The sequence below is a fragment of the Nyctibius grandis genome, chromosome 2 (assembly GCF_013368605.1).
Source record: "Nyctibius grandis isolate bNycGra1 chromosome 2, bNycGra1.pri, whole genome shotgun sequence".
In the NCBI taxonomy this organism is placed as follows: Eukaryota; Metazoa; Chordata; class Aves; order Nyctibiiformes; family Nyctibiidae; genus Nyctibius; species Nyctibius grandis.
In genome coordinates this window covers 98,840,390-98,856,649 of record NC_090659.1, presented here as the reverse complement: position 1 = coordinate 98,856,649, position 16,260 = coordinate 98,840,390, and the positions used below count along the sequence as shown (strand labels likewise).

Sequence of the window (16,260 nt, the reverse complement as noted above, 5' to 3'; positions counted from 1 at the left end):
CAATCAGGTTGGAAAGACCTCTGGGATCAACAAGTCCAACCATTGCCCTGACACCACCATGTCAACTAGACCATGGCACTAAGTGCCATGTCCAGGCTTTTCTTAAACACATCCAGAGATGGTGACTCCACCACCTCCCTATGATGCCACCAGATCCTCCTGTGGCACAACAGATAATTGAAAGAGTAAAGGCTCCATCCAGCAGCAACAGCTTTCCAAGGAGCTGGAAATGATGGAGAACTTGCTTAGTGCAGTGGAGCTCATAAACGACAATAGAAATGTAGCCTTCTATTTCTTAGCGATCCATTACGTTACTGTTTACATAACAGACTGAGTCCATTATTATTTAGTCTTATTGTAGTTCTTAGAAGAGTGTGTGCTGACTGTTACAATTTGTCAGAATATATAGTATAAATTCAGTTCAACTTGCAGGGCAGAACTTGCCTTTTAGGAGAACACATCCTTTTTTTGTATTAAAAAGCTGTTCATGAAAAAGCTATGAGAGAATCCCACATTCAGATAGCCCTTCACTTCTAGAGGAAGGAACCTCTATTGGAACTATGCAGCTGAACTGTTAGAAGCATCAGTATGCCTATATTTTCAGAGTTTCCTTTAAACTGTTTTGGAAACAAAGTTTTCGGTGAATTTGAATCCTTAGGTAACTGGAAAAATCAGAGACAGAAGAAACTCCTCCTACATGTATGAAAGTACAGGTGCTTAATTTCAGAGCTACTAGGATAACGTAGCTTCTATCACCCAACCTACTCACCTGTATTTCTCATTTGCAAAAAAAGGTTACATACCTTCAGAAGCCACTTTGTCACCCATGATCCTTTCTAAGACTCCCCTTGGAAGTCTCTCAAAAGCTTCATTAGTAGGAGCAAAGAGTGTGTAATGACCAGGCCTTCCAAGAATATCCAAGACATCTGATGTGATGGCAGCAGCCTAGAAAATAGATTTGTTTTTTAATGCTGGTTATTTAAAATATTACCAAAATGCATTATCTGTCTAGTTTCACCTAGTGCCCACAGGTACTTTGATGCTAGGCTGAGATCAGTGTTATAGAAAGATGAAAAAATGAATTGATAAAAAGGAATAGAAAATTAATTTTGTGGGAAAAATGTCTCTTGATAGACAGAGTTACCTCCTTAATTTAGCACACAGTAATCAATAAATTCTGATGGAGGTGACAAAAGGGCAGAAATGTTTATTTTTATGTCCTGAACTTTTAAATGAAAAATAGGTTTTGACAAATTAGATTAAAGCAATAGTCTATCAAAGCTAATAATTTGCCCCTGAAATAATAAAGAGTGCATTACAAGTGTATGACTAATTTGAATAAATGCAAGGAGGTTTTGAATCACAACATGAGGCTGAGGGGTGATGTCATTGCTCTCTACAGCTTCCTGAGGAGGGGATGTGGTGAGGGAGGTGCTGATATGTTCTCCCCGGCATCCAGTGACAGAACACGTGGGAATGGTTCAAAGCTGGCCAGGGGAGGTTTAGACTGGACATTATGAGGTATTTCTTTACCAAGAGGGTGGTCAAACACTGGAACAGGCTTCCTAGAGGCGTGGTCAATGTCCCATGCCCATCAGTGTTTAAGAGACATTTGGGCAATGGCCTTAACATGCTTTAATTTTTGGTCAGCCCTGAAGTGGTCAGGCAGTTGGACTAGATGATCATTGTAGGTCCCTTCCAACTGAAATGTTCTATTCTATTCTATCTCAGGCTTTGAGGCCAGGAAAAATTATCTCCAGGTTACTCATCTCCAGATATTAAAAAAGTAAAGTTAAACAAAATTGATGAAAAATTCTCTACTTTCTAGTAATGAAGAAGGGGTAAGCAGTCTGAACTAAATAAAACCCAATTCAGTATTTAAAAAAAAAAAATAATTTCCCTTTTATTCCTCAAATAAATCTTCTTAACTTGCTTATAAATCTTCTCTGTACAACTTCACAATTTGGGTGTTTCCATTATTGGATTAATCCTAAGAAAGAATACTATAACAATATATATTTCTTTGATGTCTGCAACCTGTTCTCATTAGAATCAAAGACTGAGGATAAAGAACAATGCAGGGAAAGTAATCAAAGGTACTGTGAGAATATATGATGGAATAAAAGGGTAACATGATAGAGTATGCCAATATAAATTACAAACAGATTTTTTAGGAAAAACATATGCAAAATGGAACACATCTGGATTTGAGTAAAGAATTTGCTCAGTTAAATATGAAATTCTATTAGCTCAACCTAGGACAGAAAGATAAATTGCATGTGAAACTGGCAAACTGGAAGACCGGAGTAACCATCCTAGAAGAAATGTCATATTAGAGTCTCAGGGCTTATTTTGTTTAACGGTTTCATTAGCACATTTGCTTTTGGAGCCAAAGCAGTATGAAGTGTAGAGGCACACACAGAGGAATTAACAGGTGTATGTGCTGTAAACAGGGAATTCACCCTTTGAAAAGTCAGAAAGGCAGAGTGCAATGTGATGCAACTGAAAGAAAAACAAGCACGATGTATCCTGGAAACCAGAAAGTTTTTTCAAGCAGGGTTAGGGAGGTATACAAGTTAATATAAAAGGAATAGGTAAGACCTCACCTAGGATTAGGTCAAATGTCTACTTAGAGTTTACAAAAATTAAACCCAAATAGAAGAGATATGAGAAAGAATGCACATGAAAAAATAAAATACAGAGGGCTTCTTTTTTAACTAGAAATTAGAAAGGGTTGGCTTTCATATGCAGTTTTTTAAAGGGATTAAATGATGTGTCTGCCTGTAAGTGTTATGGACTGGATTTGGGGGATTCAGAGGTTCTTTTCCACCTCTGTGCCTCTGTATTTAATATATTTTTTGTATTTATTGAGGAGATGAAGGAGGGAAGAGGACAATAGCTATTTGCAAAACCATGGCGTATTTGTTCAAATATGTGCAGCATGAAATCCCATTACTCAAGCAGACACATCTAGAAGAAGGAGAAATTAGAAACTTGGACAGAATAAAAACCTGCTTTCTCTCTGAAAGAAAAATCCTTCCTATATGTCTCTACTGGTGTTCTGAAACTTGCTATGAGTCAGGTTCTGGAATTTATTTGGGATTTTTACTATTTTCTATCATCCATTTTGAAATTATTCTTAATTATTTAGCATCAGACACTGAAACTTAGAATCATAGAATAGTTTGGGTTGGAAGGGACCTTTAAAGGTCATTTGGTCCAACCCCCCTGCAATGAGCAGGGACATCTTCAACTAGATCAGGTTGCTCAGAGCCCCATTCAACCTGATCTTGAATGTTTCCGGTGATGAGGCATCTACCATTTACGCTCACATGTTTCATTACCTCAGTGCTTGAAAAGAAGATACATTTTTTTGTGTACAGGGACACTTTCAGTCCTATTGATGTGGTCCTACTTGATCCACAAAAAAGCAGAAGCAGACTCCTTATGTAAAATATACTTTGCCTTTTTATATATCTAGATTTGCAATATTAGCTGGAGTTCTCAGTTTAATTTATTTCTGTCTCTTACTGAACTAACCCTTCTTACTTCCAGGTATCATACACAAATAGAAAAGAGAGAAGAAAAACCTAAAAGACCAGAGAAGGGTTTTTATTTTTTGTCCACTTACTCTAAGAGATGAAAGATCATCCTCAACTTCAATGAAATCTTGAATGGTATTTCCAACAGCGGTCAGGACACGATCAACGACATGAACAACACCATTGGTAGCAATCTGGTTACCATGGATGACCCTGGCACAGTTAACAGTAACAACCTATATTTGAAGAATCAAGCAGTAGAAGATTAAGCATTAATTTGATCATACACTTGGAATCTGATTCTTACAGATTGGCAATGTATGTACAGTATATTATGAATTTACTGTTGTTCTTTCAGTTTTTATCTAAAATTTTAAGTAAAACCTTGTAAGATTTGAAAGGCTGACTAAACTTCTCGAAAACTAACAGCAGATTTATTCAGGCTACATTGATTTTATATTCATGTTTTATTTGTTATTGCAATTATTCAGATTTATTTTCCATATCTGGTTAATATGGTGATTGTATTAGTTTTTACTGACATAAACTGTAGTCCAACATAAACATTTCCATGCATTTAAGGCAACAAAGATTCGTGACTTGACTGGGAGATTTCTACTGTTTATAAAAATGAACTTTTTTCCAGCCAAATAATGGATATGTGTCTCCTACAATCTTAAATGCTTCTGCTGTGCACTCCAATTCAAATAAAAGATCTGATTTAATAGTATTTCATAAACACGTGAATATTAATTGTAGATTTTGCCTCAGATTTATGATGATCACATATTTTGGCCAAAAAGCGCTTTGTCTTTTGGGAAGAAAGTTCATTCTCGTTTGAACTTTGATTTCTAAACAGCAAACAGCATGTTTGTTAATTTTTTCTTAGCGATTATTCTACACAGCAGACAAAATTGCTTCAAGATAAAATTTATTTATTTTTGTCAGTGGCAACTGACATGCTAGATGTTAAACTTTCTATAATCTATTTTCTTAGCTATAGAAGAAAATAAAGGAAAGAGTAATGGCTATAACTGAATAATTATATTAGGGGAAAAAAAAAAAGAGAATAGTCTTACCCCATTAGGATAATGGTTAATAAGCAATTTCTGGTCATTATACATGGACACCAGAGTCATGCCATTCTTAAGATCTTTTGTCAACATGCGCTTGTTTACCATGTGGTGGTGGAGAGCATTATATAGTTCAATATTTACATTGTCAACCAAATTCCTATGAATTTCCTGAAGAAGAAAGGAATTTAATTAATTAGAAGCTTCAAAATATTCTTCCAGTCAGAAAGACGTACATATTGCTTTACCTTAACATATGGCTTCAATATATTCAACAATAGATATTTCCTGTTAGGAGACATGACTTTGATACCTATCAGTCTGGCTCTACTTAAATGATGTTTTAGTCTGATTTGCTCACAAACGGAAGACAAGAGGTCTCATTACAGACAAGTCATTGGAGGAGTTTTGATTCAATATATATTTAACTAAAAACATTACTAAAAGAAGGACACCTGAATCACTGACAAAGTACAATTATACTCTACATCATGCAGTTGCTGCAATTCCTGTCAGTTTCTCCAAAACTATGCTAATAACACTAACAATATTAATATTTGTCATGAAAGTGCTATAATAAGAAACACTTACAGTTGCTTAGTACTCCTGAAAACAAATTCAGAATCTCTAGCTTCAGCAATGCATGTTAAACATGCAAATTCCTTTAGTATAACTTGTGTAATGTCCTTTTATAGCTAAAAAATCAATATTTTTTCTAGTCTACCTTATCACAGACTAGCTGTTGAAGCTAAAACATTAGCTGAAAGAGGAACACACTTTAACACGTGAACATGTGCACACACACTTACTGAATTTAATTGCTCCCAGGCTTCATTGCTTGGTGCAAAGAAAGTGAATGATCCTCGTCCCTCAATCTCTTCTCTGAGCTTTGATATGTCAGAATATTGCTGTGTGGAGGTAGCTCCCACAATACCAAGTGTACCATACACATGATCAATAGGAGAAACTAAAATAAACATAAGATAAGAACACTGTAAACTCTCCAGTCATCCAGTTTCTCACAATCAAATCTACTTTGTTTCTTTTGACTGGAAAATAGTATTGCCTTTATGAAACTGTTTAAATCCATACAAAAACAATGTGCTTGGATTAAAATTCTATTGTCAACATACTAAGAAACCATCCAAACACATCTGCTTGTTATTTATTTTTTTGGTTTGCTTAATGAAAAATTAGATCAAATAAAACCCAATATTCTAATGTTTTCTTTAGAAGAGTCATCTTGTTTTTTGCCAACCCAACCTGAAATGGGAGGCTATCCATTGAGGACAGGGGTAAATTCCCTCTATAATCACAAACACTTCAGTGGAGTGGATCTCATTCGGTCATGGTGGACCAGAATTCTTCTCGTGAGGCCTCTTGCTCTTCTTCCAGTGTGTGGTTTGTGCATATATTGATTCATCCAGAGAGTAAGAATAGTCTTACAGTTAAAACACTACTGCATGAGAACAGGATTCATCTCTCCTAATTCTAGGTAGCTACAAGTGAGGCATCTGCATGCGAACTAGTTGGTTTTGGTACTTTTTATGGTCATGGAGAGGAACAGGCAATTCTAGACCGTGACTGACCTCATCGTAATGTAAACATCTAAAGTGAGATTACTTAATCTAAACAAAGTGAACTCTGCCTTAGATATGCCTAACTCTATTATTGAATGTAAAAGGATTAGTTCAGATATAGGAATCAAAAGTTATGAAATATATTCTTTCTCAGATTACTCTTCCCTGCTGCAATTAATTTTATTTATGCAAAACAGAATAGCACCAATAAGAGAAATCAAGAATTCCTGCCTTCATTTTCACTCCTTCTTAGTTTATTTAAAGCCTATAACAGTCTCTTAGTAAATAAGATTCAAATCTTCTCAGGAAAAGGAATAAACAGAATTTAGATATGTCACACCTCATGTCCTAGGTTTCTGACCTCACTGGTATGCTTTAGGTTATTCTGCGGTACGATGGGAATAGGAATAAAAGTTCTTCTTTGGCAGCTTTGGGAACTGAAGTCACTATTGTTCCTCTCCAACCCAGCAGCTGGAAGGAGCTGGGAAATTCAACTTAAACTGCACGATCAAATTCAGTGCTGGCTGATTTTTAACTGTGTTGGCTGTATGCAAATGAAGTTGTGTATTCTCAGGAAGTAATTCTTAAAAAGAGGCAATCATTTCTCAACATGACCACCTTTGAAAGTCTGCTGTGTTGTAATGCTTCTCATATACTGACTCATCCATATGAAAATAAGCTTGTACCTGCAGGACATCCTCTCATACCATCCATCTTCATATAGCCAGGACAGCACTCATATAAGACAGTTCTGTGGGATATAGACAAAAGCACAATTAAATAATATATGGGAGAAGTGTATACTAATTTTAGCTAAATCTGATTTTTAGTTTTTTTATTATTAAATTTTCATTCTCCAGATCTTCATCCCCTTTTTATCATTCAACCTTTTCCGTATAGACTACAAATTGGTTGCATTTTACCAAATGCAAGGCTTGTGAATTTACAGAATGACTGTCATCATTACGTTTAAGTGCTGGGAAGGAACAGGGGAGGGGATGTGGAACTCATGTAGAGTTATTAAAAGATGATGTGACTAGAAAAGCAGCTGAAGAAAATTAATTTAACTGGTCTATTTTGAAAAGATTAGTAGGATTGAAGAAAGGGAAAAACAAAGAAAATGAGGACTTTGAGAGAAACTGGTGGCAGCAGGATTGTAAAGGAAAACGAAAAATGTTAAATGAACTGAAGAGAAATTATAATGACAAAACTACATGAGGTCACCTACACACTGGATATAGGAATTAACCAGGTATTTAGGACAAGGTCCTGTGCATAGTACTGTGATTGATAGAAAGTGGGATGGCAGAGCTCAGTTTTTCAAGGAAGACTTTGAAGCAGCTCAGGAATGAGGGAAACAACTAATTAAGAACAGACATAAAGCAGGTTATAGAGAAGGAAGTCACTAAAGACTGGATGGATGAACACAAGGGAAAGTTCACTGGTAAATGTAGTGAGGATGAAAACCAGAGTGCAACAAATCAAAAACAGAGTTCAAAGAGTATGTCATCACAGAATACATAGAATTTAGCAATACTGGGGACCAGGAACTGTTATATGATATCAATAAAATATTATCATTCTTTAATACGTATAAGTCAAACATAACATCAAACCAGGGCTAACGGATAATTCTATACTGTAACACTCAATTTAGCATTGACAGTCTTATAAGATGTAATGTCTTTTCAATTAATATGTCAGAAATAAAAGCTCTACCACAGATCTGCTTGACATATTCTCCTCTCTTACACCAAAGTGCAAATTCACTAAAGTGATCACAGAACTGATTTTGGCTCCTCAGGAGAAGGAATGCTAACAAATTATACAATCTTACCAAAGTCTAAAACATAAACTTTGAGATATTAGACTTCAGATATTACTTTTCAAAATACGGTACACTGGGAATTACAAAGAAAAATTCCCATCACAGTTTTACACAATAGATTTATTTTTATAGGTGTGGCTGATGTTGGCAGTGCTAGAGTTCTGCACACTAATTCCTTGAGGGTTTTTGCTGAGTCTTTACCACTACATTCCAGCTTTTAATTTGTAGACTCTTTGGTGGCAGCTGAGTACACTTCTCATTTTTCATAAACTAAAGCTGACAAAAAAAACCACACATTAAAATGAACAGCTTATTCAAATGAAAAGTTGGACTTAAGACCTTCAATATCCAAACTACTTGAAGAGAATAAAAAATGAAATTAGACTGAAGAACAATAGCATTACAAAGCATTATATTAAAAGTGAGGATTGTAATTCCATAATTGACAGCAATCTGACAGAGCTGGTGAAAATTAAAGAATTTTTTATAAGCACATAGCCTTTCCTTTCTCTGTGCTATGAACATATTTTTTCTCCATTCCCTCATGTACATATGTACATGTGACATATTCACCTTTCTGCCATATGCACCTTTTAAACTGAGAAGCCATATATTGAAAGTATTTGTATAGTTCTTTTTAATGCATCTCTTTCTTTAAAGCAATTCACTGAATGTCTTTTTCTTGGGAATGTAAGAATAGCAAACAGTTTAGACTACAGATTTTCTAACAAATATGGGAATTAACCTTATATTCTTCCTCTTTGTTTCATCCCTGCCAGAATCTAATGAAAAAAAAATCTAAACAAATCTGTGTAGCAGAATAGGAGTCAGAATGTTCTCCCAACTGTGTGAGCTACTTTGTCACGAGAAAATATTTTTTCCTTCCATGGAACAGAAAATATCCCCCCTCTTAACCCATGAGCAGCTATGAAAGATTACAGTTTTAATCAGCTTTCGGAAAAAGGAAAGAGGAAGCTGAGTTATAAGCATAGAATAAGATATGGGAAGTTTAGTCTTGTTACCATATCCAACAATGATACAATTAATGAAAGGCAGAAAATTGGCTGAAGAACATAGTTAAGAAACAAAATGCTTCTTCGGACAAGTATTACAAGATCAGTGCCTTTTTTATCATGTAACTTGTTATGGACAGCCCAGGGTTTTTTTCAGTCATCAAGGTTTACTGTAAGTTCCTACTTACAGTATTCACATTCCCTTACAGTTGACTGCAGTTAAAAAGTCCATGTTATCAGTTGTACTCAAAATGTAGTGAGAAGGATGGGAGAAAAAGGGTGTATATGGAGGATCCCACAATAAGGTTAGAACCAGATAAAGCTCAGTGCAAGATGCAGTTCCTCAGCACCACTCATGTATCGACAGTACACAGGGGAAGTACCATCTCACACCATAAGTCATCCTCATCCTCATCTGTATCTCCCTACCAGTTCAATATAAGATGGTGCCCAAGTGAAGAAAGTAGTTACTCAGATAACAAGCAATGCTGCATTCTTGCATTTTTTGAGGTTTTGGTGGCTTTTTTTTGTTTTGTTTTGGGGTGGTTTTTTTTTTTGTTTATTTTGTTGTTGTTTTTTTTTTTTTTTTAGCACAAAGTTTTTCAGACCTCAATCAAAGGAGTGTATTCCAAAGGAAAAACGGGCAGATCTACACTACCTTATGTCCTTATTATTCTTGGCTAACAGAGCCAGTTCTCAGTTTATTCAGATCAGCCCTGTGACTCATCTGTTTCTACTTCTTGCTGACATGGAGATAAAATACTGCATAGAAACAGTGGAAAGACTTCTGGTCCAACAGACTTTGATTTTAGCAAAACTTTAAGTTTCATCCAAATTGGAAATTTAGAGCAGTGGATAGGAAGAGTAAATAATAAAAGCATTCTTAAATTAACATTTTATAGATCATATATACAAGTTAGGGAGGACTTGTTAACATGGAGATATTAACATGAGAAGAGCCATTGTCCTTGAGATGAGCATTCTTATTAAAGTATCCTCTTTAGTCATGTCTGCATTTCTGTTTTGAGTACACAGAGTCTAAAACTCCCATTAACAGCTAAGACTAAGTTACAACAGATGCTCTATTACAACCACAAAAAAAAAAGCAGGAGTTCTACAACTTAACTTACTCTCATACACACAGTTTTCCCCCCTCTAGCCTTGCTCTGCGAGTACTTGTACAATGGTAGAAGTGTTAAAAGAAGAGGGAGAATGTAGGTGACAGTTTTGTGCAGACTCTCACGCCCAAATCCACCCAGCCCCACTGCTCAATGTCTTCCTCTAGTTGGCTGTAGTAGGCTTCTTGCATAGGTCTTTACATAGGCTTTGCAAAATGTTTTACAACTTATATTCTTCTAAATTTGAGTCAGTGAACAAAGTCACCTTGTGACTTTAGTTCTATGAGTCCAAACTGTCTACTGCTTCAAGCCATTTATCCTGACACATGAAGGTATCTGTCACTGCATAACTTATTTTACTTCTGGAGCTCAGCGAAATAATGCATTCTCAGATTTGTGCTGAGAGCTGACTTTCGTTCATGGGAAGATATGACATCTATCTAGGAATAAAACCACAGGAGTAGGTTGTTTTCCAAAAACTGACTTTGAGAATATCTGAGTTTCAGTCTAAGTAATTTTCAGGAAATACACTTCTTCCCAATGTGTCTGTAGTGGAATAAAATGTAATGCCAAAGAAGTCAGTGGTATGGCAGACTTTACTCAAAAGTTGAAGTATTTTGGATGACTTGCAGCATGTCCACTGAAGGAAAAGGGAAGTCAGTATTATAATGCCACCTGGAGGAGAAGGAAAGATTCTGATAAAAAACATAAACCTATGGGTCCTGAAAAAATTGAAGGTAGAGGTGCAGCAAATGACCACACACAGTCTAGTTTGATTGGAAATTGATCGTTATTACCATCATCAAATGCATACAAATCTGCAATTCGCATGAAAAATGGGTTCTAACCTGTCTGGATTTGCTTATAGAAAAAAGGCAAAATCAAAATGGGAGAGACTGGTTAAGATTCCAGACAGTCAGTTATGTTCCAAAGAAACTTCTGGGGATTTAGAATAATGAGATTGCTTGTCTGGGTAGGATGTTTATTTTGATTTATGCTATGCCCACTCTAACTTACTGCTGTTACTTTCTTCCACCTCCCTAGGGAAATAAGTCATTAGTAAACAATAGTTTACAATAGCAGAAAGCTTAGGGTGACAGCTTGGCCAATGAAAATCAGGTCTTTTCCTCGGCTGTAGTGGGGCCATATTATCATTCCTCATGTCTAGACTGACTTTAGAGTTGAGACTTCAAAGCCGTGGCAGTGCTTGAAAGGCAAGACTGTGTGTTGGAATCAGTGTCTCACTGTATCGTAAGTATAACTCAGCTCCATTAATTTATGGTATGCTGGCAGAGCACTGAAAACATTTTCTCAGAAAGAAAATGGAAGAAAACTTCCTTCTACTACATCTTCCCTCAGTCTTTTTCCTGTGGATCCTTTCCAATACTGTGTTATGACATGTAGCATCTTTCAGGAATCTCAAAAAATGCGAAGCCTCTGACATCCAGCAGAAGCAGTAGAAACCACAATTCAAGCTCATTTCAGGTCCCTGCCTGATGAATGTCCGATTTACATGTCTGATTTTAACAGCGCAAAAATCATTACTGGGGGCATTTTTCTCACATAAATAATCATTTGAGAGTCTTATTCAGTTTTACATTCAGGAAGCATTTCTTTACCGAGAGGGTGGTCAAACACTGGAACAGGCTTCCTAGAGAGGTGGTCAATGCCCCAAGCCTGTAATTATTTAAGAGGCATTTGGACAATGCCTTTACCAACATGCTTTAACATTTGGTCAGCCCTGAACTGGTCAGGCAGTTGGGCTAGATGATCATTGTAGGTCCCTTCCAACTGAAATAGTCTATTCTATTCTATTCTATTCTATTCTATTCTATTCTATTCTATTCTATTCTATTCTATTCTATTCTATTCTATTCTACATTAGTAAGCTTAGGGATCATGCTCAAGAAGAACTATTAATATAATTGTTTGTCAGCCAGGACAGCTGAACCAGCCAAAAAATGAAACAAAATGTAAAGCTTGCTTTGAAGAAAAATGAAAAAAATAAATAGGAAAAGTATACTTTTTTAATTATGAGTGTCATATATGTAGATGCACTGACAATAGCACAAGAAACTGTAGCTATATTAGCACTGCTAGTGATGTATGCACACTCTGCATCATTTTTTGTGCCCCCCTCCCCGATTCCCCAGCACAAGCCCAGGTTGTGTCTCAGTCTAATTCTTCGGCAACATAGAATTCTTTGACTTTCTGGAAAGAGCCATTCAATGAATTTCGTACAAGTTTACAAAGTGTTGTAGTTGCAGTTCTAACTTAAAATTATTCTGTTTGTAAAAGCTCACTCAGAATCAATGTGAGCTATGTGTAATCGCTTAAAGTTAAATATATCTCTTTTTCTCAGAATCTCTCATTGTTTCTATATTTAGAAACACTTTTTTAAACTTGAAGAATGGACTGGAAAATGTCGAACCTATTTACTCATGACTGACAATCAGGAGAATAAAAATATGACTCTAACTAATTGCAAATTATCAGTCACTTCTTGTTCAAGCTCTCCTTTCTACTTTATTTAGTGATTTATTATTGATCAGAAAAACATTTTCATGAGAATTTAAGAGCTTGTTTACAAAGGGAGTCATCTTTGAATAGCTTATGTGGCTAACACTGGATATTTTTCTTCCATATTAATGTATGTTAAGGAAGCCTTTGGCACAGAAACAAAAAAATCTCTATTCCACATTACATTAACATCTGAAACAGTGTTTGATGATCATTAGGAAACGTCTAAATACAAATCTTACTTTAAATGGAGTTAAGTTCCTCATACATATAATCCGTACTTTGTATCAATATAACTTAACATCTTGATGTCTTAGGGCACACAGTCTCTCAGTGACTATTCAAATTGTGTACTTAAATATTACTTAAGCATTTGGAAGAGTTTTACGGGCTTTCACTAAGGCACTCCTAATACCCTAAGACAGTGTTGCAATTGAAGCCCGGACTCCCTATTCTTTCAAGCCTTTCTGAAAATGTCACCTCAGACCTATTTGGACCATGTAAGAGAATAATGGGAAAATAAAAATAATGATTTCCTGTGACAACTGCTGAGAAATTTATCCAAGTAATTTCCTAATAGCAAGAGAAAATGTAGTACACTAGAAAAACATTAGTTTATTGTATTGGGTAAACAACTTCAGTCTCTGTTAAATTACTCAATTCTCAGTGAGACAAGTGGGGCAGACCAAGTTCAGGACTGGGGGTTTTGTGTGTGTTCACACTCTGAAGCTACTCTATGGCTGCTGAAGCAGTAGTGACTCTGACACTCTTGGCTTTTTGTCACAGAGAAGGCAATGACTTGCATTCTAAGAAGTGGCAATTGAAATATACATATAGATTCCAAAAAAATGCCAGACTCACCCAGACGTAATCTGTATCCACAACTATATATTTTTTTTTCTTTGTGGAGGGGTGTGGTCTGAGCACACAGTTCTGCTGGGTAGTGCTGTGTTCCTTTCACAACTGGCCTATTAGGTCCCTCTGTGTTTTTGGGTAGGTCACAACTTCATATCTCTTTGTGTTTAAAATAGACCTATGAATATTTAACTTGGGAGAAGTATTGCTGAAACTAATACTTTCAAGCCTCTTGAACTTAATAGAACTACATACTATGCTGTCATTTTCAGACTTTCCACTACTTTTGTGATTATTTTTGGCAACAATTATTGGATCAGTTGTCCAGGTGGTTTTAGAAGCAGCTAAAGAGAAGTGGTAACCCTATGAATTCTTGCTCTGTCTGCATTTGAAACAAAATGTTTGTCTCTCAGAAAAGGAGTTTTCTAATCGCACATTATATCTCAGTGAATGGGGAATAGTTTTGAAACAGGATACTTACGCTTTCTTTCCACAGATGGCTCCCTGGTACCAGTTTCTACAGGTGCTGAAGTATTTCTTTTTTGTTCCCATAACTTGCTGAAGGGCACAAACATTTGGTCTATGGGTGGGAGTGAGAAACATTTTAAAAATAAGTTTCCATACATCTTTGGACAAGTTTTATACAAAATAGCAGCAAATACAGTTTCTGTTGAGCAAGCGCAAGAAATGAACATCTGGCTTCAGCTCCCAGAGCAGGTGTGTTTTTAAGCAACCACAATGTAAGCTCCTGGGATTGCCCAGCTGGGCTCTTGGCAAGCCCACCCTCCTAGTAGGGACATAAGATTCCCCTCCATTCTGGTTTGACTCTCTGTCTCTGATGGGTAGCGATCACCAGCTGTGCATAGTCAAGTCTCAATATGCCTTACATTTCTCCCTTCCCCCTGCAAAGTGAATTAATTACCAGCTACCAGGGATCGAGCCGTGAATACTATCAGGCTCTTTTCATTAAAGTTTTTGTCGTGTACACATCTGTGCAGCTGAAGGTCATGGGGAGATGGCAAAGAAAAGTGCCTTGTTCTTTATGTAGAAGGAAACCCTGTCTTCTGTAAATCAATCAGTTATTTTGATTACCAACCGTTTGGAGTACCGCAGGCACCTAAGTAAACATTCTGGGAATTACTGGGGACCAAAGGGTAAACTGGCATGTAAATAAAAGGAGTCACAGATTTCAAACGAAGAATACTTTTTCCTTAGCATGGTAGTGTACAGAAGAGGAATTTCTTAAGGGAAAATTCCACAGAGCAAACGCATTTTGTCACTAATTTTTACACTTCTACAATTAAAAAAAATAATCAGTTCAGAAGTTAGAACATATATTTCATAACAGTGGGAAGCCAGTGAACATTTTTGTATAAAAAGCTCAGGAAGAGTGTTTGTGTAGGAGGCAGAGGGAGTTTAACAAAGGAAGATAAGATGGTAAACAATTCTTATTCACAGAACGTTTTTTACTTAAGAAGACTGAAGGAAAATATGTTTAGACACATGTGTGTCCCTGACACCAGCTGTTCAAATTATTTCCATGTCTCCGAGCAGCCTGGCTTGTAAGCGTTCTCTTATATGTACCCTGCTGAGCAGCTTGCCGCATTGCTCTAGTGGGAACAGAAGTTTTACAAAGGGCTCTCAGTATATATTCCCATGTGAGAAAGCATTTGAATAGAGTTCATGATTTTCATTAGGATGGAATAAAGAGAGTAAATGCTGTGGAATAGGTGTCAACTCTATTCAAACATTTGAAAAAATACATTAAACATATCTGATGTACCATTACATTAATTGCGAACGGTAATTAACTCCAGTGATTCTAAAATGCATGTATTTTATTCATTGAGAAATGGTGATTTTAGATTTATTCACATTTTATGAAGTTTAACAGTATTCTGTCTCCTTTTGAAACTCCCCAGAAAGCTTTTCATTTAGGAGCAATTCTTGTAAAATTCAATGAGAAATAAAGTTCTACTTGAATGATAGTAAGAATTCATAGTGGAAAATCACATCTAATATAATGTGAGAAGACAGGGGAGAATAAAGATTAACAGCACCCTTTTAAAATAGAAATAAACCCCATTTACTTACCCTTGGTCCCGTGCCCTTATTCGACTATGAGTTAAAATCTTGTCATAGTGAGCAGAAGCAGCTGCTTGTTCAAAAGCAGACAAGAAAAAAGTGGAAAAGGCGAATAAGAAAAAGATTTTCATCTTTAGTCCTCTGTTCCTCTGGCAAGTCTAGAAGAGAGAACTGGCAAAGGGTCTGGAGAGCTGACAATTTATATACATGCTAGAAGGTGGTGGGAGGGAACCACAGGATCAACCTGAAACTTGTACCACCCTCCTTAGAACAGCAGCTTTTGCTGCCAGCTTCAGTAACCATATATTAACCATATAAATATTTTTTTTTTTTAATCCTCAATTGACTAATTTCTTCCCTATTACAGAAGGCTTAGCATTTTATTCTGCTGACACAATAGCAGAGAAAGTTTGAGAAGTTTAGACTTTGACTTATGATTTGGTATTTATAGCACTGAAGCATCCAGAGGTCGTAATCATTGCGCGTGGTTTTATTCAAACCCAGAGGAAGATGTTGTCTGTTCCCATAAGAACTGCACTGCTTTCCTTTGTTTTCCATGTCCTCAAAGTTATCAGCTATGAGCTGTTTAACTAGTGAAGTTGATGAAAGTTCTAAACAATCTGTTGTCAATAACCTTGAATAGCAT

General features: G+C 36.2%; 1 protein-coding gene across 6 annotated transcripts in view; it reads right to left on the bottom strand.

Annotated features, from left to right (window-relative positions):
- The window catches only part of POSTN (periostin), a 37,132-nt gene extending 21,238 nt beyond the window's left edge, over positions 1-15,894 (bottom strand). For all 6 annotated transcript variants that reach the window (XM_068425239.1, XM_068425240.1, XM_068425241.1 and 3 more), the window contains exons 1-7: positions 15,624-15,894; positions 14,011-14,109; positions 6,882-6,946; positions 5,425-5,582; positions 4,622-4,786; positions 3,632-3,778; positions 804-945 (exon numbers count right to left, since the gene is read on the bottom strand). In XM_068425239.1, coding sequence (XP_068281340.1) covers positions 804-945; positions 3,632-3,778; positions 4,622-4,786; positions 5,425-5,582; positions 6,882-6,946; positions 14,011-14,109; positions 15,624-15,745 — 898 coding nt within the window. In that variant the 5' untranslated portion in view covers positions 15,746-15,894. The remainder of the gene's footprint in view (positions 1-803; positions 946-3,631; positions 3,779-4,621; positions 4,787-5,424; positions 5,583-6,881; positions 6,947-14,010; positions 14,110-15,623) is intronic.
- Positions 15,895-16,260: the final 366 nt, after the last annotated feature.